Source organism: Scleropages formosus, chromosome 20 (genome assembly GCF_900964775.1).
Source record: "Scleropages formosus chromosome 20, fSclFor1.1, whole genome shotgun sequence".
NCBI lineage: Eukaryota > Metazoa > Chordata > Actinopteri > Osteoglossiformes > Osteoglossidae > Scleropages > Scleropages formosus.
Window position 1 is genome coordinate 22,389,331 of NC_041825.1, and position 27,262 is coordinate 22,416,592.

At 45.7% G+C, this 27,262-nt stretch overlaps 3 protein-coding genes across 3 annotated transcripts; all 3 read right to left on the reverse strand.

Moving 5' to 3' along the window:
* Window positions 1-471: 471 nt before the first annotated feature.
* wbp11 (WW domain binding protein 11) lies at window positions 472-7,564 on the reverse strand. Its single transcript, XM_018761420.1, has 12 exons — window positions 7,422-7,564; window positions 6,853-6,937; window positions 5,951-5,982; window positions 5,705-5,798; window positions 5,171-5,367; window positions 4,506-4,639; window positions 4,232-4,413; window positions 3,630-3,896; window positions 3,303-3,431; window positions 2,504-2,806; window positions 2,046-2,231; window positions 472-1,713 (listed from the first exon to the last, which is right to left on the reverse strand). The coding sequence occupies exons 2-12, from the start codon at window positions 6,914-6,916 to the stop codon at window positions 1,031-1,033; spliced, it is 2,271 nt and encodes a 756-aa protein (XP_018616936.1). The 5' UTR covers window positions 6,917-6,937; window positions 7,422-7,564; the 3' UTR covers window positions 472-1,030.
* A 9,253-nt stretch (window positions 7,565-16,817) lies between these two features.
* On the reverse strand, window positions 16,818-20,344 carry bglapl (bone gamma-carboxyglutamate (gla) protein, like). The gene is made up of 4 exons (XM_018761356.2): window positions 19,453-20,344; window positions 19,047-19,304; window positions 18,582-18,678; window positions 16,818-17,537 (listed from the first exon to the last, which is right to left on the reverse strand). Exons 1-4 carry the CDS (start codon window positions 19,511-19,513, stop codon window positions 17,435-17,437), a joined length of 519 nt encoding a protein of 172 aa, XP_018616872.2. The 5' UTR covers window positions 19,514-20,344; the 3' UTR covers window positions 16,818-17,434.
* A 787-nt stretch (window positions 20,345-21,131) lies between these two features.
* LOC108939757 (matrix Gla protein-like) lies at window positions 21,132-26,327 on the reverse strand. The gene is made up of 5 exons (XM_018761355.1): window positions 26,150-26,327; window positions 24,245-24,319; window positions 23,420-23,449; window positions 22,893-22,983; window positions 21,132-21,957 (listed from the first exon to the last, which is right to left on the reverse strand). Exons 1-5 carry the CDS (start codon window positions 26,310-26,312, stop codon window positions 21,816-21,818), a joined length of 501 nt encoding a protein of 166 aa, XP_018616871.1. The 5' UTR covers window positions 26,313-26,327; the 3' UTR covers window positions 21,132-21,815.
* Window positions 26,328-27,262: the final 935 nt, after the last annotated feature.

Sequence of the window (27,262 nt, forward strand, 5' to 3'; positions counted from 1 at the left end):
TAAATGACTCAGTGGAAGAGGTGAGTGCAGCAGAGCCAAGTGTCATGTGAGGAGTCAGTCGGGCTGGAACTCTTCCTCCTCCTGGTATCCTTTATGGAGCAGAGTCCCTGTACCAAGTGGTTCAAACTGTGAATGAATGAGTTTCCATAATCCATATAACGAGTCTTCTAATGATGAATGGGTGTGTTTCCAAGTATCTGTTATTTAGTCTGGCGTTTTCAAAAATGTTTCACGTACTGAGGGAAGAATCTTTCTCACTGTTCAACTGCAAAAGGTTAAAGATGTCATACCTTGAAGTTACAAAGCAGCCCCATGTACCTGTACATCCACTTTACCGCTGTACTACCTGCTCTGTGTGCTCAAGTGTGTCTAATATAAACTCTGATATTTAACTTTTGACTTATAAAGTCCATTTTATATACAAGCAACTTTTGTTCCAGACTCTTTACACATTTTACAGCACAACATGAATGACAATGTTGAATTTTGTTTTATTTTATCAGCAGACAATTGAACAAGCATTGCATCTGCTCACCTGCTTATGAAACATCCACTGCCTTCATGGGCACTCATCCAGATTTATCTGGTGACATTACAAATGAATTAATATAAAACCAAATATTCCGACATCTAAGACAGCCGTACTCCTCAACTCATTACACGATTTTTAGATTCTTTACAAGACTTTCCAGGATGAAAGGTTTGGTTGTTTTGCATTGCTACGGTAATATGGTCATAATTCCAAGATCCACCCTCATGCTGCCACACCTCCATCTACAGAGATTTCAGCTGTTATCACCCTTCTGCTAAAGATGGTCATGCCAATTTCTGGGGGTAAAGGGTCTCTAGTAAAACTGAAGAAGGTCTAAAGAAGAAGCTAACAATGATAAAATCACGAGGCACCTGAAGCCCAGGGAGAGCTTCTCACACCACATGTCCCACTCAACAGATTCCATTCACACTCAGCAGTGAGTCCCACAAACATTCCTTGCCCTTTGTGCCCGACGCCCTTTTCGTGCAACTGCGTCGCTCAGAGGAGACCCTCCATCTCCCTCATGAAGGCTTCATAGACCTGGTCCTTTGTCTGCATGCTGGGCTGAGACACAGTTCCAGCCCCAGAGCCTGCTTGGCCAGCAGCACCAGCAGGCACCATAAGACCCTGCTGCTGCTGCTTGAGCCCAGGGCCACCGAGCCCTTCCTCTCCTTTCCGCCCAGCTTTCTCTGCAGAAGCTAACGCACCCGATGGCCCACTCTTCTCTCTGCGCACTCTCAGCGCGGTGGGGACGAAGCGTGTGACCTCTGTCTTGGGATTAATGATCTGTGGCTTGGCCGAGATGGTTGCGCCAGCAGTAGCAGAACCAGCGGTCAGGCCAGTAGCACCAGCAGCAGAGATGGAAGTGATGTTCGCCCGTTTCTCGATTGTTGGGGCATGGTGGTGGCTGGGATTAGCACTGGAGGGTGGGGCACTGGTGCCTGGTGGAGGGGGTAATTGCATGACTCCTGGGCGCAGAGTGAGGGGCAGAGAAGGAGGTGGCGGCAGGGAGGGTGCACTGGGGTTGTTTTGTGTGCCATCAGGGTTGCCAGTGGGTTTCTGCCGATGGACAATGCTGGGCGGGGCGCTCAGGACATTGGGGTTAACCGGTGGAGGGAAAAGGGAGAGCGGTGGAGCCAAGGGTCGTGGGGGACCTGCACGTGGTGGTGGAGGAGGAATGCCTAAACAGAAGGACAAAAACAGATTACTCTTACATTTATTCATTTAGCTGATGTTTTCCTCCAGAATGACTTGCAATGTTAAACTACTTATAACAATTTACTCATTTATACAACAGAGTAATTTTTACAACCGCAATTTAGGGTAAGTGCCATGGGATTTTAACTTGCTACAACTGAGTCGAAAGGCAGCAGCACTAACCATTATGCCATTTACTGCCCCTATGGGGAATCAATTCATTGTTATTTTTATACATCATCTATATATGAACACACTCCCACACACTGACTGAATACTAATAACAGAAAACAAGGGAACCAAAGAAGAAGCTGACCTGGGGGTGCTGGAGGAGGCAGACGAGGTGGGGGTCCTCTTGGTGGGGGGCCAGGGGGTAGGCCAGGAGGAGGACCAGGTGGCGGGCCAGGTGGTCGACCTGGTGGAGGACCAGGTGGAAGCAAGCGAGGCATTGGTGCTCTGAGGCCAGCTGGCATTCCTGGGGGCCTAAGGAAAGGCGGTGCTCCTGGAAGAAGGGAACAAAGTTATACACATCTTAACGAACCACAATTCTGGTGGTCCTTCACCCACCTGGACCCTGGAGGACCATGTGTGAAGAGCACTTGGTGACCTGCACTGATGATTAATAAAGCATGACAAGTGATTCAATTATCAAGTGTTGAACAGGAATTAAAAGATGCATTAATGGCACCATGAGGCAAGTGTCTTTACCTTGTAACAATTTTTTTTAAAAACTTCTGACATTGTGACTAGAAATTGTGTTTCAATGTCACTCACCAGGAGGGGGGCCTGGGGGTGGGCCTGTGGGTGGACCGGGCGGTCTCATCGGTGGTACAGGAGGTGGCCCTAGAGGAGGGGGGCCAGTAATAGGCGGAGCCTGCATGTGGGGGACAGGCTGCTGGGTGCCCACTGGCATTGATGGTGGAGGCCCTTGAGGAGTGCTCAGTGCAGGGGCAGACTGGCTGTCAGGTGCTGCCCTTTCATCGGATTCTGAGTCATCTGACAGGTCTGTGTAGTCCTCATCATCTTCCTCTTCTTCCTCTTCCTCCTCCTCCTCCTCCTCCTCTGGAACAGACTGGCCTATATGTCAAAATGGAGAAAAAAAAAAAACATTAGGACCTATTTGGCTTCAACTACGTTGCTGAAGCAGCCTAGGATCAATAACAGCATTACACACCAGGGAGCAACAGCTCCTCCTCTCACAAGCACAACTAGAACTGGAAGTCTCTTTGTAATATTTATCTGAAAATCCAAAAGCCACATTTACCACCAAGTTGCTGTCTAAGATTAACACAGATGTACCTTCAGTTATTTTTAGGGTCAGGAAAAAAAAAAAAAAAAAAAAAACCTCAGATTATAAAAATACTCTGGATTTAACAACATCGCAAACCTAATTAAAATGACTGAAAATACCTTCTCTCCACAAGCTCTCATTCAATCTCTACTCTTTACCAAGTCATCCCATAAACATATTAAGCCAACACCATTTAGGGTGTATGTCACTGCATGGAAGTGTGCACTGCAGTTCCATGCAGACAAGCACTGCCATCAGACACATCATGATGCAGCTACGCACCTGCCATCCTCAGCATCATGGCCTGCAGCGGGGTGATAGTTTTGTTCTTCTTCACAGTCTTCTTCACAGTCTTCTTCCTCCTCTCCTTGTGAGTTGGGGATGGCATGTCTGCAAACCGCACACTGCGTCCTGTGTGGTTTATCGCATACACAAAGTATGTCAGTACCACATACACCTTTTCAACATTGCCTCTCAAGCATATAGAGCCTTTGATGAAAACAAACTGGAAACCAATAAAACTACAACTACAATCAGATGAGTGTTTTAACATTTATTTTGAAGTCTTACACTGTCCAACTAGAAGATCTCAAACCTTGTTTCTCTTACCTGTATGTTTCTCGGGCATGACATCCCTCTCGTCTCCCCTGTCCCTGTCTCGCTCCATCTCTGGCCGGTCTCCCATCATGGACATGTGCCTCCTCTCTTCTCCGACTCCTTCTTCCCTTTCCGCCTCACTGTTGTCCTCAGAGTCACTACCCTCTTCGTTGTCTTCCTCGCCCTCCCCTTCGCTGTCACTCCCACTTTCTCTCCCTCCACTACCCATTGGCAGCATCTCCATCGGTGCCTCACTGTCAGAGGTGTGGTTAATGAGCTCTGTTAACAAGAGAAGAGAGAGGCACCTGCATTAATTCAAATAGAAACCACACAGATTCAATACCAAACAGTAACATCAGCTCTGATGTAGCAATAGTTAGCAGTCTGAGAAACTAAAATGCCTCTAATATGGTGAAAAGGCAACGTAAACTTCAACTACATAAAAACTTTGACTGGTTTAAAATTTAAAAAATATGCTTTGTTTATAAAAAGCTTCACAGCCAAATTGTTGGAGGAATCCTTTAAATATATCAAGGTAAGTGTGGCATCAAAGGCAAAAACTACAGAGTAAACATTCTTCAGTGTAAAGCCTCAAAACAACCAGTGGCCTGTACCTGTGTCAGCACTGTAATCTGCATCTCTTCGGTAGTGCTGGCCTCTGCGAGAGTACATCTGCAATACCTGGGGGGGAGGCGGTCCAGGTGGGGGCCCCGGAGGCTTCTTGCCAGGGGGCAGTCGAGGGACACCAGCCAGTGAGGCTGCTGTAGGGGCAGAGGCTGATATATACTGCCCCTTACTATGAAGAAAATAAGTATTAGGAAAATTAGAAAGATATAAATACACAGTATTCTGCGAGTGGGAGCTGAAAGAGAGCAACTGAGTACAAACCCAAATGAGCTTCCCTTCTTCAATATGGAAGGGGGCTGCGCCCCAGGAAGAGGGATGTCCTGGATATGAATGCTGGAGGGGGCATGAGGCATTTCAGGAAGAGGGATACTGTCTACCTCCACCAGTTCTGCATTCTGTCAAAGACCAACAAACATCGACAAATGTGTAACACAAATAGTGAAAGAAGAAAACGCTGAGTTCATTTCCGTTCTCCTCTACATGCAAATGGAGCTTTGCACAAAACTGCTTAGAATGAATTAATGAAACTATATTAATCCCTTTTGCAACTGTTTTAATTGTAGTTCACCCTTATTTTTACCATACTAAAATATTTATCTTAAGGCAAGAGCAAAAGCTGGAGCAAACAAACTCGAATTATAACCACCTGACAACGAAGACCACACGAAGGTACTATTGCACTAAACTGAGTGGTCAAAATAAATAGTCAGGTTGTGTAAATCAGAAAAATATTTTTAAATGAATGGATAAATGAATAAAACAAAGCTATGCTCAGCTGATTCTTGAAGTCATAGAAACTGAGTTTTTAAGTTATATGTACTGCTTTGTAGCAATTCACACCACTGGAGCAATTCTCCAAATACAAGCTCCAAGCAGAGCTTTCTCCTGCCAGCAAGACAGAACTTGCAAAGGTTCTGGACACACACCTTGACTGAGTCAAAGTATAGGGAGAGTTGGCCTCGCTTGGTCTCGTATTCCATCTCCAGCTTACGCAACTCTTTGTAGGTTTCGGGGTTCTCCCGCTCATACAGGCGCACGATCCGCTCAAATGTCTCTCGCAGTTTTTTGCGCTTGTCCCGCAGCACCTTCTCGTTCAGCAGAGGCATCTGCACTGGGTTGAACTCTGCATTCCAGGACATGCACACAAAATTGTGTACACATACACTTATACTACAAATGAGTAATCTGCACCTAATCTTACACATTTTAGCAAACTGGGATAATTCTGTTCTTTTTGTGTAAGAGGTGTATAATCCCAACCATTGGCACCAACATGAAATTACACATTAAAGTCTACTAATCCATAAAAACAAAGTCTTAAGAACTGCATTTCAGCTGACACTTCAGACTTTCCCATCATTTTAATTAATGATCTGTTCAAGCCAACATCCCCAGCATTATTTCAGAAGCCCGACACTGACAAAGTGCTCCTAAGAAGACAGAAAAACATTGATTCTTACCCATCTCATCCAGTTTCTCCATGTCTCGGATGATTTGTCTGGGGTCTTTCATTTTCAACACAGCTGCTCTTACCATCATCCTCTGCTTTTTATTCTAAGAGTTCAAGACAGAACCCAGGATTAATTTCATTAACACAAGAGTGACTTACAAAATACTGTATGTATTACATTTTACTCAAAAAAAAAACTATACTGGATTAAACAGTAAAGGCAACAAGTCCAAGAAATAACCAAAAAAATTTCTACTTTTTTAAGTTCCCTCTTCCGAGCCTCCTTCCCTAGAAAATGGAAATAAGTCATAAAGATTAGACAAAGTAAAATGACAGGTTTTATAAGAACAGAGCAGTTGATTTTAACATTTCAATGTTTCCTTTGTAATGTGTTTCTGCCCTTCAAACTCAAACTGATTTTGTATAGCAACCTTCAACACAACTGGTGCAACATAGTGCAACAATACAGAATACATTTTTCTCCCTTTTCTCCAAAAGGACTTACAATGTTAAGGTACTCACAGGCATTTACCCATTTATACAGATAGGCAATTTTACTGGAGCAATTCACGGTAAGCGTAGTACCCTTGCTCAAAGGTACTACAGCTGGAGATGAGATTTGAACCTGTGACCTTTGGGTCCAAAGGCAGTAGGTAGTAGCCGCTACACTACTTGCTGCCCTAACCAAAAATGCAATAAATAGCAAGAATAATAAAGATGACAGACAAAAATAAGCCCGGAAAAAGACAGAAGGCAGGAGTATAAACAAAACAAGGGTCGAAACACACTTGTTGATCCAAGGGCAACTGACTACTCACCAGTTGACACAATTTTTACATTTACATTTATTCATTTAGATGACACTTTTCTCCAAAACAACATACATCTCAGAGAAAATACAATCTGTGCATTACATTACCAGAAAGAGACATAGTTGCATAGTTGACTTACAATGTCAATTACAGAAGACTGTGTTTCGGGGCCATCATATACATATATGATGCATACTGAATTTATATAGTCTGTATGCAACATTGCATAGCATACAATGTACATAATTATTATCATTCCTGAAATGGGTGTGTGTGCATATATAACAACACACACACAGTGCCAGCTGACAGGGTGGGAATGAAAACATAACAGGCAGTTACTTACTGGCTTGGTCAGTGGGGTTCATAAACTTTCCACTCTTGGTGGAAGAAGTGGAGCGTCTCCCCATGGCTGCAGCGTGTCCTTCTCTCTGGAGTCACACACACAGACAGTAATAAATACACACATACATCACAGGCCTTAACACATGATGTGACACCGAAAGTACACAAGGCACTCAATTTCAACCTAGTCCTAGTACCAGAAAAAGAATAACTTTGCTATAAAACAAAATGCAAACAATCACATCAAATGAATACCTGATCAGTTCTTACTAGTTAGTGTGTATGTTGAGAAGCCAGTCTGTTCAACAAGTTCTAAATATAAATATGTTTCCTTCTGAAAACTGGTTAACATTATTATAAGCACAGAATTTTCACTTGTATTGAAATGCATCTAACAAACTACGGGTGTGGGTGTGTGTGTATTGTGTATATAGCTATCTTTTCAACAGTGAGCCGTCGTTACCAACTCATTCAACGCGCGAACTACTGCTACTAGTAGGCTCAACGCGTTATGATTCTACAAGTCAAAACCAGCTGAATAATAAGACACTAGGAAAGCTAGCTACATACACTCCTCGAGAAGAAACGTCCCAGGGTATAAACCCTCTAATCCAGATTCTCCTCCGTTCGCTAAAATAAATATAACAGGATTTCTCCCCGTTTCGCCGACTCGCATTAGCGTGCTAGCTAAAGTCGCAGTCCGACATTTTGTTGAGCCGTAACAGGAAGCAGAGAAAGATCTACTTCCGGGGCAGAAAAGGCGCTTTCGCCCTCGAGAAGCGCACGCGGTGTGGTGTCAATGCAAGTGTGATGATTCAGTTACTATTGGTATACCCGAAAAAAGTTGTCAGTATTTATTCAGCGAGGAAAAATATTAGGGCCAAAACTAAACTTATGCAGAGCCCAGTCCTTAAAAACAGAGCAAATTGGGACTAAATGAGAAACAGTAAGAAGCACAATTGTCCAGTGTATGTATATGAACATATCACACTGTTATCTATCCATCCATTGTGATTGTCAACAACTGCTTGTACCGAGCGGGGTTGAAGCACAGGTTACTCATCCAACTTCTTCACAAAACCAGGGTGGCATGGTGGCACAGCAAGTAGTGCTGCTGTCTCATAATGCCTGGGTGGTGTGAGAGGATGTGGGTTTGATCCCTTTTCAGTCTGTGTGGAGTTTGTATGTTCTCCCTGTGTCTGTGTGGGTTTCCTCCCACATTCAAGACATGCTGTTCAGGTTCACCCATAGTGTGTGAGTGACAGAGAGGGTGTGTTCCACTGATGTATAGATGTGTGATGCACTGTAAGTAGTGTATCTAGCAGTGTAAGCCACCTTGGTGAATAAGGTGTGTGGGCTGGTAACACTACACACACATTTTCAGAACCGCTTGTCCCATACAGGGTCACGGGGAACCGGAGCCTACCCGGTAACACAGGGCATAAGGCCGGAGGGGGGAGGGGACACACCCAGGACGGGACGCCAGTCCGTCACAAGGCACCCCAAGCAGGACTCGAACCCCAGACCCACCAGAGAGCAGGACTGTGGTCCAACCCACTGCGCCACCGCACCCCCCATCTGGTAACACTACATAGAGTTAATTGGAAGACACTTTAGAAAAAAGCATCTGCTAAATAAATAAATGTAAAACCCTACTCTGCAGTGTTATAAATGTTTCCTTTTCAGAAAAGAATTTAGAGAAATGTTCAGCCTGTTGCAAATATCAGTACAAGTGCACTTTTTACGAAGATAGCTCTTATTAGCATATATAGCATTTTTCATATGTGTTTGTTCTGTACTGTCAACCTCAGTTGGTCTTGTAGGAGAGGCTATACCCTTACATTCACAATATTTATACAAACTGTATATTTTAAGATATTGTAATACCTTGCCACCCCTCCGTGAACCGCCACCTTACTGTGGTGGAGGGGTTTGAGTGCCTGAATGAGTCCAGAAGCTATGTTGCCTGGGGCTATATGCCCCTGGTAGGGTCTCCCATGGCAAACAGGTCCTGGATGACAGACGAGACAAAGTGCGGTTCAAAAACCCCTTATGACGAAAATGAAATTGAGGCTTTCGTTTACCCCGCCCGGTATGGGGTCACCGGGGCCCCACCCTGGAGCCAGGCCTGGGGGGGGGCTCGCATGCGAGCGCCTGGTGGCCAGGTCTATGCCCACGGGGCCTGGTCGGGCTCAGCCCGAAGCCATGACGTGGAGCCGCTCTTCGGTGGGCTCACCACCTGCCGGAGAGACCGTAAGGGGCCGGTGCATTGTGATTTGGGCGGTGGTCGGGGCCGAGTGCCCGGCCGACCCAAACCTCGGGCGCCAACTCTGGTTTTTGGGACTTGGGATGTCACCTCACTGGCGGGGAAGGAGCCTGAGCTGGTGCGGGAAGTTGAGAGATACCGTCTAGATATAGTCGGGCTCACTTCCACTCACAGCTTGGGTTCTGGAACCACTTTTCTCGACCAAGGGTAGACTCTCCACTATTCTGGCGTTGCCCAGGGTGAGAGGCGGCGGGCGGGTGTGGGCTTATTAATAGCCCCCCAGTTTAGCCGCCATGTGTTGGAGTCTACCCCGGTGAATGAGAGGGTCATCTCCCTGCGCCTTCGGGTCAGGGAACGGTCTCTCACTGTCGTTTGTGCTTATGCACCTAGCGGCAGTGTAGAGTACCCAGCCTTTTTGGAATCCCTGGAGGGCGTGCTGGAAACCGCTCCCACTGGGGACTCTGTCGTTCTACTGGGGGACTTTAACGCCCACGTGGGCAGCGACAGTGATACCTGGAGGGGCGTGATTGGGAGGAACGGCCTCCCTGATCTGAACCCGAGCGGTGAGTTGTTATTGGATTTCTGTGCTAGTCGCGGTTTATCCATAACAAACAACATGTTCATGCATAAGGGTATCCATCAGTGCACTTGGCACCAGGACACCCTAGGTCGGAGGTCGATAATCGACTTGGTAGTCGTTTCTTCTGATCTTCGGCCATATGTCTTGGACACTCGGTGAAGAGAGGGGCTGAGCTGTCAACTGATCACCACCTGGTGGTGAGTTGGATTCGATGACGGGGGAAAAAGCTGGACAGACCTGGCAGGCCCAAACGCATAGTGAGGGTCTGTTGGGAACGTTTGGCGGAGGCCCCTGTCAGAGAGGTCTTCAACTCCCACCTCCGACAGAGCTTCAACCAGGTCCCGCATCGAGTCTGAATGGACTATGTTCCGCGCCTCCATTGTCGGGGCGGCGGTTCGGAGCTGCGGCCATAAGGTCTCCGGCGCCTGTCACGGCGGCAATCCCCGACAATCCCTGAACACGGTGGTGGACACCGGAGGTAAGGGATGCCGTCAAGCTGAAAAAGGAGTTCTATCGGGCCTGGCTGGCTCATGGGACTCCTGAAGCAGCTAACTGGTACCGACGGGCCAAACGGAGCGCGGCTCTGGCAGTCGCCGCGGCAAAAACTCGGGCTTGAGAGGAGTTCGGTGAGGCCATGGATGAAGACTTTCGGTCGGCCTCAAAGAGATTCTGGCAAACTGTCTGGCGACTCAGAAGGGGGAAGCGGTGTTCCACAAACACTGTTTACAGTGGAAGTGGTGCGCTGCTGACCTCAGCTGAGGATGTCCTCGGGCGGTGGAAGGAGTACTTTGAGGATCTCCTCAATCCCTCCGACACGCCTTCCGTAGAGGAAGCTGAGGCTGGGGACTTGGAGGGGGACTCGTCCATTACCCTGGCTGAAGTTGCTGAGGTAGTCAAAAAACTCCTCGGTGGCAAGGCTCCGGGGGTGGATGAGATCCGCCCCGAGTTTCTCAAGTCTCTGGATGTTGTGGGGCTGTCTTGGCTGACATGCCTCTGCAGCATCGCGTGGAGTTCGGGAACGGCGCCTCTGGACTGGCAGACCGGGGTGGTGGTCCCTCTTTTTAAGAAGGGGGACCGGAGATTGTGTTCCAGCTACAGGGGGATCACACTCCTTAGCCTCCCTGGGAAAGTCTATGCCAGGGTACTTGAAAGGAGAATCCGACCGATAGTCGAACCTCGGATTCAGGAGGAGCAATGCGGTTTTCGCCCTGGCCGTGGAACACTGGACCAGCTCTATACCCTCACTAGGGTGCTGGAGGGTTCGTGGGAGTTTGCCCAACCAGTCCATATGTGATTTGTGGACCTGGAGAAGGCATTCGACCGTGTCCCTCGTGGCATCCTGTGGGAGGTACTTCGGGATTATGGGGTTCGGGGCTCGCTGTTACGGGCTGTTCATTCCCTGTATGAGCTGTATGAGTCTTTTCGAACCCACACAGCTAGGTACAGGAACAGCTTTTACCCCACTGCTGTAAGACTATACAACACTAACCAATGTGCCGCCTTTAGTAACTAGAGTTGGACTGCTCCACCCAAGCACATTGGTAAACTACACTGTCACTTTAAGCATTCTCATTCTTTTGTTCTGAGCTCTCTGACTGTCAACTGGCATTATTGTTACTACTGTTACCATTATTTATTGTTATTGCTGTCATTGCTGCTATTGTTATTTACTGTCATTGACATTGTTTTGTTTGTGCAGTATTTCTATTGTCCTTGCCCATAGTCTGTGGAGAAGCTTTCAGGAAGATTTTCATGATACATGTACATGGTACTTGTGTCTATGACAATAAACTTGAAACTTGTGTCAAATGTCAGAGCACCGGCCATTGTGGATGGAGGATATTATGTTTGCAATGACATCACAGCCAGCCCAACCCAGACAGGGTGTTTGCTGGAGGGTGTGGTCAGCCCGGTCATTTACTTAGGCACTGTCCCAGAGCCAATAGGCAGCAGGACCTCTTTGTCCATGAACTGGGAGTTGTGTTCAGCTGGCAGCAGAGGAGGGGATTGCCTTGCAGTGATGCCAGTGGAACCTGTAATGAGTGTTAGGTGGACCAAGTTCGGAAATTCCATTTGGGTCCCGGATATGTAAGACCTGTGCGTCTTGGGCTTGGACTTTTTGAAATGCACAGGGTGTGTTCTGAACTTGGAGAGTGGTGAGCTGGTTCTCTCTGGTGTGTACATACCTACCAATGTGTGCAATTGACCTCTCCCCCTCCTGTCAAGTTGCCCAGTGTCTACCTCTAGCTGCACAATGACTGTTCCAGCAGTAGATCAACCACATGCAGACATTAATAATAACCCCTAATATCCTCCAATCAACAGTGGCCCCACTTTAAGTTCGTAGGCCATTCTAACACCACCAAACCCCACTACTTCTTGCCTATACATACCTCAGCCGACCAGCCTGCAGGAACCAGCTGAACAGATGGATCGCGTTGATTGCGATTGTGTTGACTACAGGCTTTTGAACATGGTCACAAGAAAGGACTGTTCCCCCTGCTAAGAGTGGCTAAAACACTGGACCTCGTATCTGGGTCCTCCTGGTTTTCCTCCCTGGACCTGTGCAGTGGATATTGGCAGATGCCTCTTTCACCAGACTCCAGGCCAAAGGCTGCATTCAGCACCACCAGGAGACACTGGCAGTTTAAGGTGCGTATCTTTGGGCTTTGTAATAGACCCAGGACTCTTGAGACACTTTTGGACAGGGTGCTGTCTGGTGTTTCCTGTGGAGAATGTCTAGTTTACCTGGATGATCTAGTCCATAGGGGTCATTCCAGAGTGATCTGGACTCTCTATTACTGGTGCTGGGCAAAATAGCAGTGGCGGTTCTGAAACTGCACCCTGTAAAATGAGGAGGAGTTCCTGGGCCATAAACTGGGTGGAAAGGGCGTCAGCACACTGGAGGAGAAAGACACAGCCATTCGGGACTGGCCAGTGCCCACCAACCGGGGCAGCTCAAGGGTTTCCTGGGGCTGGCCTTATTATCAGAGGTTTGTGAAGGGCTTTTGCTGTATAGACGCCCCCCTCTTCAAACTCCTGCAGAAAGGCCCACCCTTTCACATGGACTCTGAAGTGTCCGCTTGCATTCATGACACTGTCACAAACCCTCAGCGATGCGCCAGTTCTTTCCCCACCTGACCCCTCTTTCCCTTTTGTCCTGAACACGGACACCAGCGCTGTTGGTGTGGGTGTAGTGTTGTCACAGGTAGCACCGGAGGGGGAACAAGTTGTGGCCTACTTTAGCCTGGTAGTCAAAAAGAGTGAGCACCGCTACTGTGTGCCCAGATGCGAGCTGCTGGCTGTTGTGGCGGCAACTTGGCATATTAAGTACTACCTGTGCGGCACAGCCTTTACCATCAGGACCGATCACGCAACACTCCAGTGACACATGTCATTCCGAGAGGCAGAGGACCTAGGTGTGGGGCTCAGCATGCCAAAGCTGATTCCCTGTCTCGGCATCCGTGTGCAGTGGTGGGCTGTAGTTACTGTGACCAGAGAGATGCTTGAGAAAGAGAGCTACGGCGCACGCAAGCCACAGAGGAGCAGACATGTCGCATACTGCAGGCAGTAGATGCTACGGAGTGGATAAGAGGTGGATGCTGACCTGCTACCAGTGGTGGAGGCTGGACAGAGACCACCCTGGGATGAGGTGACGGGACTTTCCGTGGCTACCAAGGGTTTATGGGAAAAGTTTAATATGCTGCATCCAAAAGAGGGGGTTTTGCAGCAACCCTGGAAGGAACTTGCCCCTGAGAGGAGAGGTGGCAACTTGTGGTGCCTAAAGCACTTAGAGATGTTTTGCTGGAGGCTTGCCATGGAGGAACATGCTCAGGACACTTTGGGAGCTCCAAAACCCTTCGCAGACTAAGGAAGGGCTTTTATCAGGGACAGCACCACTGTGACGTGGAGGATTTTTGTAGAAGGTGCGATGCATACGCAGCTAACAAAGACCCACCAGACCAGTCCCATGCACCATTACAGCAGCAGATAGCAGGAGCGCCTATGGAGAGGGTGGTTGTTGACATCACGGGCCCCTTCCCTGTTACTGAAAAAGGGAACGAATATGTGCTGTGCGCGATGGACTACTTTACAAAGTGACCTGAGGCCTATGTTCTGCCAGACCAGGACGCAGAGACAGCGATAAATGTGCTGCTGGAGGGCATGTTCAGTCGATTCGGGATGCCTGAAACCATCCACAGTGATCAGGGCAGGAACGTTGAGTCCAAAGTTTTTGCTGCCATGTGTGAATGGCTGGGCATGCAGAAAACCCACATTACGCCACTGCACCCCCAGAGTGACAGCCTTCTGAAGAGGTTCAACCATAACATGCAACAGCAGCTTGCTATCCTCTCTGACGACTATCAGCGTGACTGGGACAAGCGTATCCCCCTTTGTAGCACGCCGGGGCAGGCTGAAGAGGGAGCGGAGCCGTGGATGGGCCAGCAACAGCTGGAGCTAATCAATACCTCTATTTCTTTCCTCGGATCCGCCGGTGAGAGGGAGAGAGAGACTGAGGAGCCGATGACAGAGACGACCCCGACCGCAACCCCAAGCACCAAGTTCCCCCACGGTCTACCCGTTCCCTGTCCCCCCGTTCTCCCCTCTGTCTCCTCCCTCGCACGAGCCTGAATAAAACCCCCTCTTCACGAAACCTCCTTGCTTGTGCCAGCGCTTCTTTTCTACACCCTCGTTCTGACGGCTTATCGTTCTGCGGTTCAGAACTCCACAAACTGCACTCCTGCTCTGCTGATGCTATCAAAGGAGATCAGGACGCCTGCGGAACTTGCTTTCGGTAAACCACTAGACTCTCCTGTTAAGCAGCCAGGCCCGGAGTATGCTCACAAGGTGCAGGACCACTTGGGGAGTGCACATGCTTTGCTAGAGACCAGCTGGAGAGAGAATGCATAAGCGCAATTGCAGCAAAAGCGCAATTACGACGTGAGAAACGAAGGGAGGCACCTTGAAACGGGGGAATTAGTGCAAACAGAAGAAGGGCAGGTACCCCAAACTTGACAGCCACTGGAGGGGCCCATGTAGAATTCTAGAGTTGGTGGGAGAAGTAGTCTATAGAATACGGGTTCCTCCGAAGGGTAGGAAAGTTGTCCTACACTGGGACAGACTGGCTCCATACAGGGGAAATGCCATCCCTGTGTTTGAAAGGGCCCCCCCCCCCACCCTTACCATCTCTTGAGCTCTCTCAAGAAATAGGTCCCCTTCCACTTTCTGATTCAGCACCTCCCAGTTCCCCTAGAGCCATACCTGACTTCTCTCAGGACACTAATTTAATGGGGAATCCTCTGGGGAGGGCCAAGTAAGGACAAAGAGACAAAGGCAGAGGCCTGCCCATTTAAATGACTTTATTGTGCACCCTTGAGGTCAAGGGGTTTCATAAGGGGGAGGGCAGTGTCTAATCGCTAAATAAGTTTGTTTTTACGTTCATGTCTTCTGTTCTGTTATTTCCTATTTAGCTATGGTTATTCACTGTTCGGGGTGTGCGGTGGCGCAGTGGGTTTGGCCTGGGTCCTGTTCTCTGGTGGGTCTCTGGTCCTACTTGGCGTGCCTTGTGGCGGATTGGCATCCCCCTCGGGTGCGTCCCCTTCCCCTCCAGCCTTGTGCCCTGTGTTGCTGGGTTAGGCTCTGGTTGGCTGTGACCCATCTTAGGATAAGTGGTTGTAGACATTGTTTGAGCTTTATGCACCTACTCATGTGATGAACATCGGTGCATAAAGTGGAATGAAACAAAGTAGGCTTACTTTAGAATCACATGTCTGCAGCTATGTTTCTTTCTCCTAATGAAATGCACAAATTGTATTTCTCTGAGATGTATGTCGTTTTGGAGAAAAGCATCTGCTAAATGAATAAGTGTAAATGTGTGTGTTCTCCAGGTAAGGGGAGAGTTTTTGCCCTAGGTGGAGGAGTTCAAGTATCTTGGGGTCTTGTTCACGAGTGAGGGAAGAAGGGAGCGTGAGATCGGCCACAGACTGGGAGCAGCAGCAGCAGCAGTAATGCGGTAGTGTTGTAGTGGTGAAGGGGGCCATAAAGCGAAGCTCTCCATTTACCGGTCGATCTACGTCCCTACCCTCACCTATGGTCATCAACTCTGGGTGATGACCGAAAGAATAAGATCGCGGATACAAGCGGCCAAAATGAGTTTTCTCCACAGGGTGAGGAGTTCAGACATCCAGGAGGAGCTCAGAATAGAGCCACTACTCCTTCACATTGAGAGGAGCCAGTTGAGGTGGTTTGGGCATCTGATAAGGATGCCTTCTGTGCACTTCCCTTTGGAGGTATACCAGGCATGGCCAACAGGGACAAGGCCCCAAGGTCATCCCAGGACCCACTGGAGGGATTATATCTCACAGGTGGCCTGGGAACAGCTGGGGATCCCCCAGGTTGAGGAAGTTGCAGGGGACAGGGGCAGCTGGGCCTCTCTGCTGCTACCGCAACCCTTTTAGGGCAAGTGGGACAGAAGATGGATGAATGGTGTGCATTCACTGTTCTTTATCTTAAGGTGTGGTTGTGAGAATGTGTGTGAGTGCATGAGAGAGACTAGAAGAGGAGCTGTGTTGGTTAGAAGTCTGTGTTTGGTGTGTTAGACACACGCATTGTCTGAAATTGCTTGTCCCAAACAGGGTCTTGGTGAACCAGAGCCTAACCTGGCAGCACAGGGCACAAGGCTGGAGAGGGAGGGGACACACTCAGGACAGGACATCAGTCCATCACAAGGTACCCCAAGCAGGACTCAAACCCTAGACCCACAGTAGAATAGGACCTGGTCAAACCCAGTGTGCCACCACACCCTCCTCAGTTTGTTAAACTTCTTCTTCAAGGTGTTTGTCACTGGTTGTGGACAAGACAGCAGCCTGTCTTATTGATTAGAACCTTAATAAATCCCAGTGCTTTCAGAATTATTCCTAGTGTGTTTCCGTACTCATTCGGGTCATTACAATATTTTTACAGGGAACCTTTCAGCGAAAACAGTAACAAACACAAGAGCCAAGAGTAAAATGTTTTACAAGCTTTATTTTGTAGTTTGCAAGATTAATAACACACTATACAAAAAACATAAATGAATGTCAATTTAAGCAGAATTTCAAGATGCAATATACATGCCTTTTTTATTTTAAACTGTATATTTTAGCTTTAAACTAATATTTGTGCCACCCCCTACCCCTTTCTTACATCTCTAGTACTCAGTGAGCCTTGAAATTATAAATGATGAATCTGTTTGGCATGGATGAGAATCTATCCTAATAACATAACGTGACATAATTCTGAAAACTTCAAAGAGAAAATGCCAGGTTTCAGCTGCCCATGTTATAAAACTGAACATCCAAGCTGAAAGCTGTTGCGAACATGTGGCCTTTGCTTCGTGAATATGATAGACTCCTTCAAGAACATGTGCATGTATTTCAGACGAGTCTTGATTCTTTCAAAAAGCAGCACTACAGATTCTGCATGTTCCGTTTGCATTTTTTGTTCTTTTTTCTTTTATTGTTTACATACATATTAACACACATAGAAAAATAAACCAATAACAAGCGAGAAATACCGACAAGTCAAATCTAAATTTGCTACACCCTAAGTTAACCTGACTTTAAAAGCTCATGAAACATTGTAAACATGAGAAACCAGTTGCAGATGTAAACTCCCTGTCATGAAAAGCATAAAACAGCTGAAGAGCAAGTACAGACTGCCTGATTCTTGAGGTTAATTTGACCGACAGGTTGGCGTCTAGAAGGGGACCGGTCCGTAATATTGGGTGTAGGCGGCCACAATTCCAGCCGTATCTGCCATGTCGTCGCAGGCGAGGTTCAACTCGCACACCTCCCAGAGACTGAAAGACAACGGGGAGATGGAAATTGTTCTCATCAAAACCCCAACAACATAGACAGTGCAGAGTCTACTTTGTTTTTCACTCCAGAATATTACATTATTTTAACTGTATGTACAGTCATGATGAAAAGTAATAACGATCTTGTTACCTTTCGCCAAAGTGACTTATCATGCTACTTTTGTGCATTAAACTACTTTCAATTATTCACCCATTTATGCAGCTGGGTCATTTCTACCGGAGTAAATTACTTTACTTTGGGTAATTACTTTCATCAAGAATGCAACAGCAGCAGCAGGGCTTTGAACCTTAGTCCTTCGGGTGCAAAATGACGGCTTTAACCACTACCCTACCTCTTTATACACCGATGCTTGTTTCCTTTAAAATAATCTTCTACCCACAAAATGTTACGCATTTAACATACACTCAGTTTACAAAAAACTTTATTGGATATTTGCAATGTATCTAGGATTTTTGTGAAAAAATTCACCCTGAAAGTGACAATGCTATTAATTCCAATAATTATATGTTTGTGAATCTATTGCGCATGACGTCATCAACTGCGATTAACAATATCAAATAGAACTATTTATTTTATGTCATTGTGTAACACATAAAAAATACATCTTTCACCAGGTTAAATGATTTCTGGTTATTATTATTATTATTATTATGTAAGGAAATAATTATTGGCTGCAGGTAGCATAGTTGTAGCTGGTAGAGCAGTGGTTTGAGCTGCTGCCCTTTGACCTGCAGGTTGTTGGTTTAAATCCCCACTTCTAGTTTTTTTTTTTTTTTTTTTTTTACCCTTGAGCGATCTATTTACCTTAAAACGCTCCAGTAAAATTACCCAGCTGTATAAATAAGTGTAACTATCTCAATGTTGTAAGATGCGTTGGAGAAATGTGTGTGCAAGTTAATACATGTAAATGAGCTGAAATGCATGTAAATTAACTCTTGTTTTGTTTTTGATTGAAAAATAAAGTCAGAGTATCCAATGTACCAGGAGTCTCAAGAGTGTAAGAGAATAATAAGTGTGTACCATACCTCTCCAACTGTGTTGGGCTCAGATCTGCTGGTGCCACAGCAGCTCTCCTCCTTCTCTTCATGAGCTGGGAGGCAAGATCTCTCTTCACCAGCACCTCTGAGATACACATACTGTCAGCATCACACAGCAACCACACTCCGCAATCGTGTCACCTTTCCATCCGAATGAACATGTGAATGCACACCCCACCTGTGGCCGCAGTAAAGTCAAAGAATTGCAGGGGAACATACCAAAAATGTGGGAAAGGTTCTAAAGCACTGAATTCTAAGGTATAAGAACAATCTGTGCTTCTGGACCAGTTCATAAATAGGTATGTCCCTCCATCGAGCGTACATTTTTCCCACCCTGTCCCTTGAAATATTTCTAATGGGAAGGCAATTCGTGTGAAAATTTACGCACAAAGACACACCGAATACCGTCGCTTGCTTTGCGTAGAATGAAAATTACAAATGCAGATTGCTCACCTTCGGCACTGGTGGAGGCTGAGTCGGAGGCGGACGAAGATGCAGAGTCAGAGGCTGAGTCGGAGGCAGACTCGGAAGATGCGGAATCTGAGGCGGAATCGGAGGCAGAGTCAGAGGCGGAAGAGGACGAAGAGTCGGACGTAGAGTCGGAGGTAGAGTCGGAGGCTGTGGGAGAAGCAGCGTCGGCGTCGGTGTCAGGGTCAGGTTCTGGGTCTGGGTCAGTGACCTCTGCGGATGGAGCATCGGGCTCCGCCAAATCTGTTCAAAGGAGAAAACACAGTGTGAAAATCATGGGGACAAAAATTTATATTGCAAAAAGTACAATCATTGTTAGATCAAGTACGCAGCGTTTTCCATATCGAAGCGTGTGCACCCCAGGACATGCTGTTGTTTTCCTCCCCCTTACCTCCCGTAGACAGACAGACAGACAGTACGCCGCAGATGACCAGGATAGCAAAGGTCTTCATCTTCTCTCGGTATCTTCTCTTCTCTTTCTGGATATTCAGCAAGTTTGAGCCCTGTTTACTCTCACTGTTACTCTCCCCAAGCTGAGTCCGGTTTATAGCTTTTGCATCTCACAGCGGGTCACTTTGTGATTGGTTTGGCATCGTGTGACACACACCCACAACACCGGTGCAAAACATATAGAAAAAAACAGACAGATGTATTAGTGTCTATGGAGAAGCTGCACCAACACTGACATGGCCCCGCCCCCTTTCTTGGCTATACCACGGCCTCCCCTCATTGTATTTCAAGTGAAAATGAAAAGCGGTCAGCAGATTTGGGAATCCTCTCACATAGCATATCATCACTTGCGCTTGTGTTTGCTATCAGCGCGGGTCAGATGGCGAGGAATCCATGCGCCCACTCCTCTCCCCCGCAAACCCCAAACTATAGGCTAAACACAGCATATGGCTGAAAGAACAGAAGGCAGCAACAAATCTCATTATTTCAAAGAGTTTAACTGAGGATTTTATTTTTTCCACCGAAGCCACAGTGCTTCCTATGTTAAGAAACTTCTCCGAGCCAAAAAGTTTATGACTACTTTTCATTCCTTGATGTATTTATACACATGTATAAATAAATGCATTGGATCTATTGGGTATACTTTGCCCTTGTTGCTGCTTACACACTCACACAGTAGGAAAAGTTGCGCTGGGCGGATCTTAACACACTTAACAGGGATGTGACACCAAATGTTCGTACTGCACTTTGAAAACCAATTTCAATCTGGTTCTTTAAAAAACAGAGGGGTGAGGTGGTGCAGCAAGCTTGGCTGGGTCCTGCTCTCTAGCAGGTCTGGGGTTCAAGCCCTGCTTGGGGTGCCTTGTGATGGACTGGCGTCCCATCCTGGGTGTGTCCCCTCCAGCCTTGTACCCTGGGTTGCTGGGTTAGGCTCAGGTTTACTGCAACCCCGCTCGGGACAAGCGGTTTCAGACAGTGTGTGTCCCATGCGGGGTCACGGGGAGCTGGAGCCTATCCTGGCAACGCAGGGCATAAAGCTGGACGGGGAGGGGACACACCCAGGATGGATAGCGGTCCATCACAAGGTACCCTATGCGGGACTCAAACCCCAGACCCACTGGAGAGCAGGACCCGGTCAAACCCACTGCACCCCCCTTGCAAACAACCAAACATCAATAAATACCTAAAAACTAATGAAAAGTTCTAAATATAAATCTGTATGTTTTCTTCATAGTTCAAAGTTGCACAGGGACAGTTAAGAACAAGTAGTGATGGACAGGACCGGACCGATTCACTGTCGGCTTGTACACATTGACCTCTACCCCATTTCTTGTCCTCTTTCTCTCCCTCTCTCGCTGTTATTCCTGGTGTGTACCGCTTGTCTTGGCCACAACAGGGTGTAATTTCACTGTCTGGTCCGCTGTCCATGTCCTGTATGTGCTCTGGTAAAGGGGACGGAGTTCGAGGGAGGCACTCCCGGCTACACGGCCTCCAATCTGCTTGAAAAAAAGTCAGGACCGGGGCATTTTTGCTCCAGAGACAGATTGTTTTTCATGGATACAGACACACACACATACACAGAGACATGAACTCGGTGACAAATGCACAGATTCATATATGTCCAAAGAACTGCATGCAGTTTCTTTGCTTTATTGTGTTTGAGAGAGCAGACAATCCTTCACCTGGACTTGTTCTGGGGGTATCCATAGGTGTCACATACATTACTGTTATTCTCTGTTGCATAAAACATAGAGCATCTATAGTATGCCATAAGGTATTGCTTATAACTGAGAAATTACAATATTGGAGCAGGAAACAGTGTAGGCAAGAACTTCATATTGCATTTTAGAGATTTTTAAGATTTTCCTAGGAAGTGCACTTTATTGGAACATTTTTAGTGTTCATTTGTAATGTATATGAATAAAATAGCATGGTATGAAACAAAAAAATGCATTGCATTTTTCCATTTTATGTCTTTTAGCATGCATCAGAACCAAGAAAATACACACGTTTGCATACATTCATAGGCCTGTTCTTTGTGCAAATGATTGCATAGCTTTCTGAGAGATGCCAAAAAGGAAAACCTGTCTTTACTCTTATACGTTTGTCTGAATATATCAAGTTCAGATGCCTATGAGATTATATAAGTTCACAACAATGCAAATTCGAATAGAGCTTATGTTGCGAGTTCAGTAGGGATAATGAACTAGCGTAGGAATGAATACAGCAAAGGATCGGAAAAAAATGCAATACAAATACAAGCAATGGCTCTTTGATTCTTTAGGTCCCGTTTTTCCGTGTCATTTAGTATCGGCTATTGCCGGAATTCCGGTTGGAAAAATATTTCTGATAGGCCTGCTTGTAACCGTTGCGGTAGGCATAGACACGACAGGGGGAGTAGTCCTCACAGATCTCCGTTTGTCGCTCTGCTTGGGATTTCACTACCCTGGGACACAGGAAGAAGGGACAACAACTTCTTAAGCTCTCTAGATACTTAAATAGCAGTTGACAGACAGAAAACTGAACTGGCTGTCAGATGTCATTACCTTCTTTTGTTACAACTTGCTGTGTCTATGGAGTAAGTGTGCAGAGATAGATAGATAGATAGTTTATTTGCTATTGATGTTGAACACCTTCGTCAATATTCCAATAACATGTGGAAGCCACAATAAATCATTACAAAAACATGTTGATCACTATCTAGTCATTTTCAGATTGCAGCTAAAAAGCCATAATAATGGGCACATGCCTCTATTTATTCCCTGGGTAGTTCCTGTAAAAGTCTTGGATATAGCAATAACAACGTTCAAAAAAATATTCTGAGCGTAGGTGCGCCTGTACAGCTCTGTGACATTGTGCCACCCTCTCCCGCAGCACCTTTTGAGTGTCTACACTATCTCAGTGTGTTTATTTTTCCTCTGAGGGAGAAAATCTGAAATGCAGGACACATTAGCTCTACAAAAGATAGATATTTTTTAGGAAAAAAATGGTGACGCAAAAGCCATTAAAAGTGATTAAATGAACTGGCAAGTATTTGCATCTTCAAAAATTTGAAACTGAGATTTTCATAGCACAAGGAACAAGTGTCATCTAAATTATTTAGATATATAGATATATATATATATATATATAGATATAGATATATAGAATGTGGTATATATATAGATATATAGAATTTGGTTTCTAGTAACATGATGACTATCTTATGATTTTACAATAACGTTGTAATGTTTTCTACATTTATTCAATGTGGTGTCATACGAGACCTGCAGTTGCAAATGATTAAGTACGTTTAGACTTTATGTAGCTGTAACAGAGCATGTTTGTGTCTGAAATGTTGATGAGCAACTGAAGTTCAAAACCGTAATTAGTAATGGTTACCTTCCATATCGATAGTTGTCGTAATTGCTGCTTGGGCTTCTTTCCTGATTGTGTAGGAAGGAGTTGGCCCTGGATGGGTTGACGAAAAAATCTGAAATTGAAGCAAGTGACATAAAAATCAGCCGAATCCGGCTGCAAATGAAGATGCAAATTTTCTAGTATGCTGTCGTGTATGCTATGTAGTGTCAGTAAACCGCTTTCCATTTTATATTTCCAAATAACAGAAACTCTTTGCACATCATCCATTAGTGTTGGTAACAAACAGAAAAAGCTCACTGGCCTTATAGTGGGGATCTCAGCTGAATTCCATAATGTTTCTATTCAATACCCATAACATAATGAGCCAACAGAAGACTGAAAAATGTTTTTCTCCATCTGGCTTCCAGTAATACATATTTATATTGGTTTCAGTGTCCGACCACTAGCAATGTTTATGTTTCTACAATGCTCATGACGGAAATAACTCAGGGGCTTTTTGCACTGAATGTGAACAGCACGCATTTAAAAGTGACGTGTTTGTGTTTTACCTTCAAAAGATTCGTCACTCTCCTGGGATTCTGTAAGACAAGGCATTTAATACATATAAGAATCATCAATACAAATTGTTCCATTAATGGAGATAATGGTTGTAACCAACCGATAAAATTAGCCTCTATTATTGCTACATTTATTTATTTAGCACATGCTTTTCTCCAAAGCGACTTCCAATGAACTCTATGTAGTGTTACCAGCCCACACACCTTATTCACCGTGGTGACTTACACTGCTAGATACACTACTTAGAAGGGGTCACTCATCCATACATCAGTGGAACACACTCTCTCTGTCACTCACACACTACAAGGGAAAAGCACGTCTTTGGACTGTGGGAGGAAACCAGAGCACCCGGAGGAAACCCATGCAGATATGGAGAGAACATGCAAACTCCACACAGACTGAGTGGGAATCAAACCCATGTCCTTTCGCACCACCCAGGCACTGTGAGACAGCAGCGCTACTCACTGTGCCACGTTGTCACCCAATTATTATTATTATTATTATTATTATTATTATTGTTGTTGTTGTTGTTTAATGTGGAACGCCTGCAGAATCATATTAGTTACATACCACTCTGTAAACCTCAGATATTCATCTTCAAATCATGTATCACTTTTCTGTGCTCTGACTCTCACATTTTTACACTGGAGAGCAGAGCTGAACAAAACATGTCTTTGCATGTTGATAAACAGCCGCCAGGGGGCGACAGATATAAAAAAAACAGTCACCAGTTGTGCACGGCCGCTTCGGAGAAGGATCTTGCAGGAAAGTGTTAGTGGTTTAGTGAAATCTGATATAAAATACAGATGTCATACCGTAGCAGATGCAGAGTGCAAGAATGACACTCAGTGTGACACATTGTAGGGCAGCCTTCATCCTGTCTGTAGGAACTGGAGAGGAGAGATGTGTCACACAGCGGCATTTATTCATTTAACTGATGCTCTTTTCTGCAAAGCAACTTACAGAGTTAAGTTACCTATTTTCAATAAGTTAAAATCATACAGCTAGGCTATAGTTTAGGGCAAGTATCTTACTCAAGGGTACCGCGGCTGGGATAGATAGATGGATAGATAGATATACTTTATTGATCCCACACGGGAAATTATTATGTTACAGCAGCAGAACACAAGTCAGATAAATACTTGCAATATATATTTAAAAAACATATAAAACAAGTGGAAAAATACAACTTAAAAATACAAGATAAAAATATATGTGCAATTATGTATACTGTAGGAAAAATAAAAGAATAAAAAGTATATTAAATAAATTAAAACGGTATGTAGTGCAACAGTAAAGTGCAAGTTGTACAAAACGGTAATACAATCAGTAACAAGATGAACTAACAATAGTGCTGAATAGTTCATCTGTCACACAGAGGTGAGCTGTTGTACAAAGTTATTGCGAACAATAGAAATGATTTCCTGAACCGTTCTTTACGGCAGCGGAGCTGAATGAGTCTTTTGGAAAATGAGCTACGCTGTCTCTGCAGCGTGCTGTGCAGTGGGTGGGAAGGAGTGTCCATGATGGAGAGCAGTTTGTTCAGTGACCTCCTATTCCTCACTGACTCAAACGAAAATCTAACGAGCTGCTGCAACAAGCTGCCGCTCGGCTGGCGCCATCTTAAGTGAGCTGGGATTCAAACCCACAACCCTTGGGTACAAAGGCAGGAGCACCAACCTCTTGGTTACCCGCTGCCCCCTGGACCTGACCCCCCCATGGAGCAGAATGAGGGAGTGCAGGACAGACAGCGGCCGCATGTCAAAATTCAGGAAACGATGAGCTCACTGTGAAACATGTAACCCGTAGAAAAAGGAGATTTCATCACGTTCTAATGTGAGCTTGACAGCCGAAGTGACTCAGATCGATGGATGGATTTAATAAAGCCGAAAAGTATTAGCAATAAAGCCCAGCACAAAGTAGCATGGATTTTAGGAACGGAAAAAAAAAAAAAATCACAATGCGCAGCATTCATTTCTGATGTTTTTCGCAGTGTTCGGAACTCGAATTAGCGTAAAACCCGCCTGTCGGAGCACTGCACCTGCAACCCCTAAACTGCTTGTTGTCTTTAGGAACCTTGTTCCATAGGGCCAGATTTCGGATATAATCCGCGGAGTTCAGGCAAGGGCATTTGGTGTGTGTCTCCAAAGAGAAAGGAGTCAAGAAAGTAGCACGCAGGCCTGGGAGCAGGAGAAAAAGGGAGAGTCAAACGGGGGGGGCCCAGGTTTCTGCACATTGGATAATAGGCACCTGCATCCAATAAAGAAAAGTCCCCACAGTTTGGAGACAAAACAGGAGGACCGACTTGGACTGACTTTGGTCACTGGAGACATCGGAACCACACAACAACAGCTCCCTTCTCGCTGTCACGAACGAGTCCGCAGATGCTAATATTTTCACCTGTCTAATTAAAATGTGTACATATTTTTTTAAAATATACTCACCATACTCAGAGTACTATAGTATTACGCATTATAATTGCGTTAAGAAGCAACGCAAAGTGTCAAACTGCTTTCGCTAGTCGTTCACTTTGAAAGCTTAATTTCATTTAGCATTTGGCACTGCATTTCTGAATTAAAAAGGTGGTTTGCAAAAAATATGACAAATCCCATAATAAGAGCCAGAAACGTCCCTTTCAAAATGTCATTTGTTGATGTAATTATAAATATTAGTCCCCCATTTATTTAGTTTTATACTATTATGTTTATTTTGCCACTTACCGTTAGGAAAGTGCGGAGGTTTAGCGGTTCTTGCTTGATTTGTCTTTTTAATTTCCTCCGGATCTTTCTCTGGCTGAGAGGACTTGACATTGTTTGTGACCCAGCTTTTATATGTATGTGGACTTACTTCACCCCCCTCCTCCACATTAATCGCTCCCCCCATCGATTCTCCCTCCTGTCTCCTATCATCCATCCCACCTCCTCAATCTCGCCAAGCAATCAGGTTGCTCTCCACCACCCCCTTCCCCCGAGGAGAACACCGGCCACCTGTCTCCACCGCCCTCTTTCGTAACCCCCCCTCCCAAAAAAAAAAAAAAAAAAAAAAACTAGAAAATGGCTTCGATGTGCTAGGAAGGGGACAGCTGCAGGAATTCGTGCCATCAGGAATGCGGTCTCCTCACAATGGTTTTGCGTCTTGTTTACTGCATGCTGTTATGCCTGCATAATTCTTTGTGTAATTGTGCAATAATTCTTCGCAGAACGCTGAAAATATGGCAGTCGTGAACGGGAATGTCTGCTTAACTACGATTACTGCGTGCTGGATATGGCGTTTATGAAGGGGAGCGTTTTCCAGATAAAGCCCACAGTACAGGCTCTGCCTTTTGAGGGAGCGTCGGTCACCCGCGACAACGTAGCTGTGGGCTGCTCTCGTGCTCTCTCGATAAAAATCACTGCTTTTCATTATCAAACACTGTAAAAGAATGTTAAATGCTCCGTTTATATCAAGTGGGTTTTTTTTTTTTTCTCTCTGGTAATGGGAACATTTGGAGTCTCATAAAGTTTCATTATTCAGTTGCTCAGCCAACACTTCCATACAAAGGATTTTACGACATTTATGCAGCTGAACATATTTCTTTTGGAGCAAAATTTGTGGTTGTTGGTATTTTAATGGTACCGCAGCAGGGCCTTAACCTGCAACCATCAGGTTACCCATCTCTGCCCTCCCCCCTTCGCCACCTGGGGTATCGATCACCTCTCGCTGATCCAACACAGCGCCACAGTTCCCGCTCATGTGTCCTTATTGGCCCGTTTCTGTTGCCCTGTACATCTGGACGACGTCGCTTTGGTCCCAAGCACTTGGTGTCTGTGGTTTCCCACGTTGGCTGTCCAGTC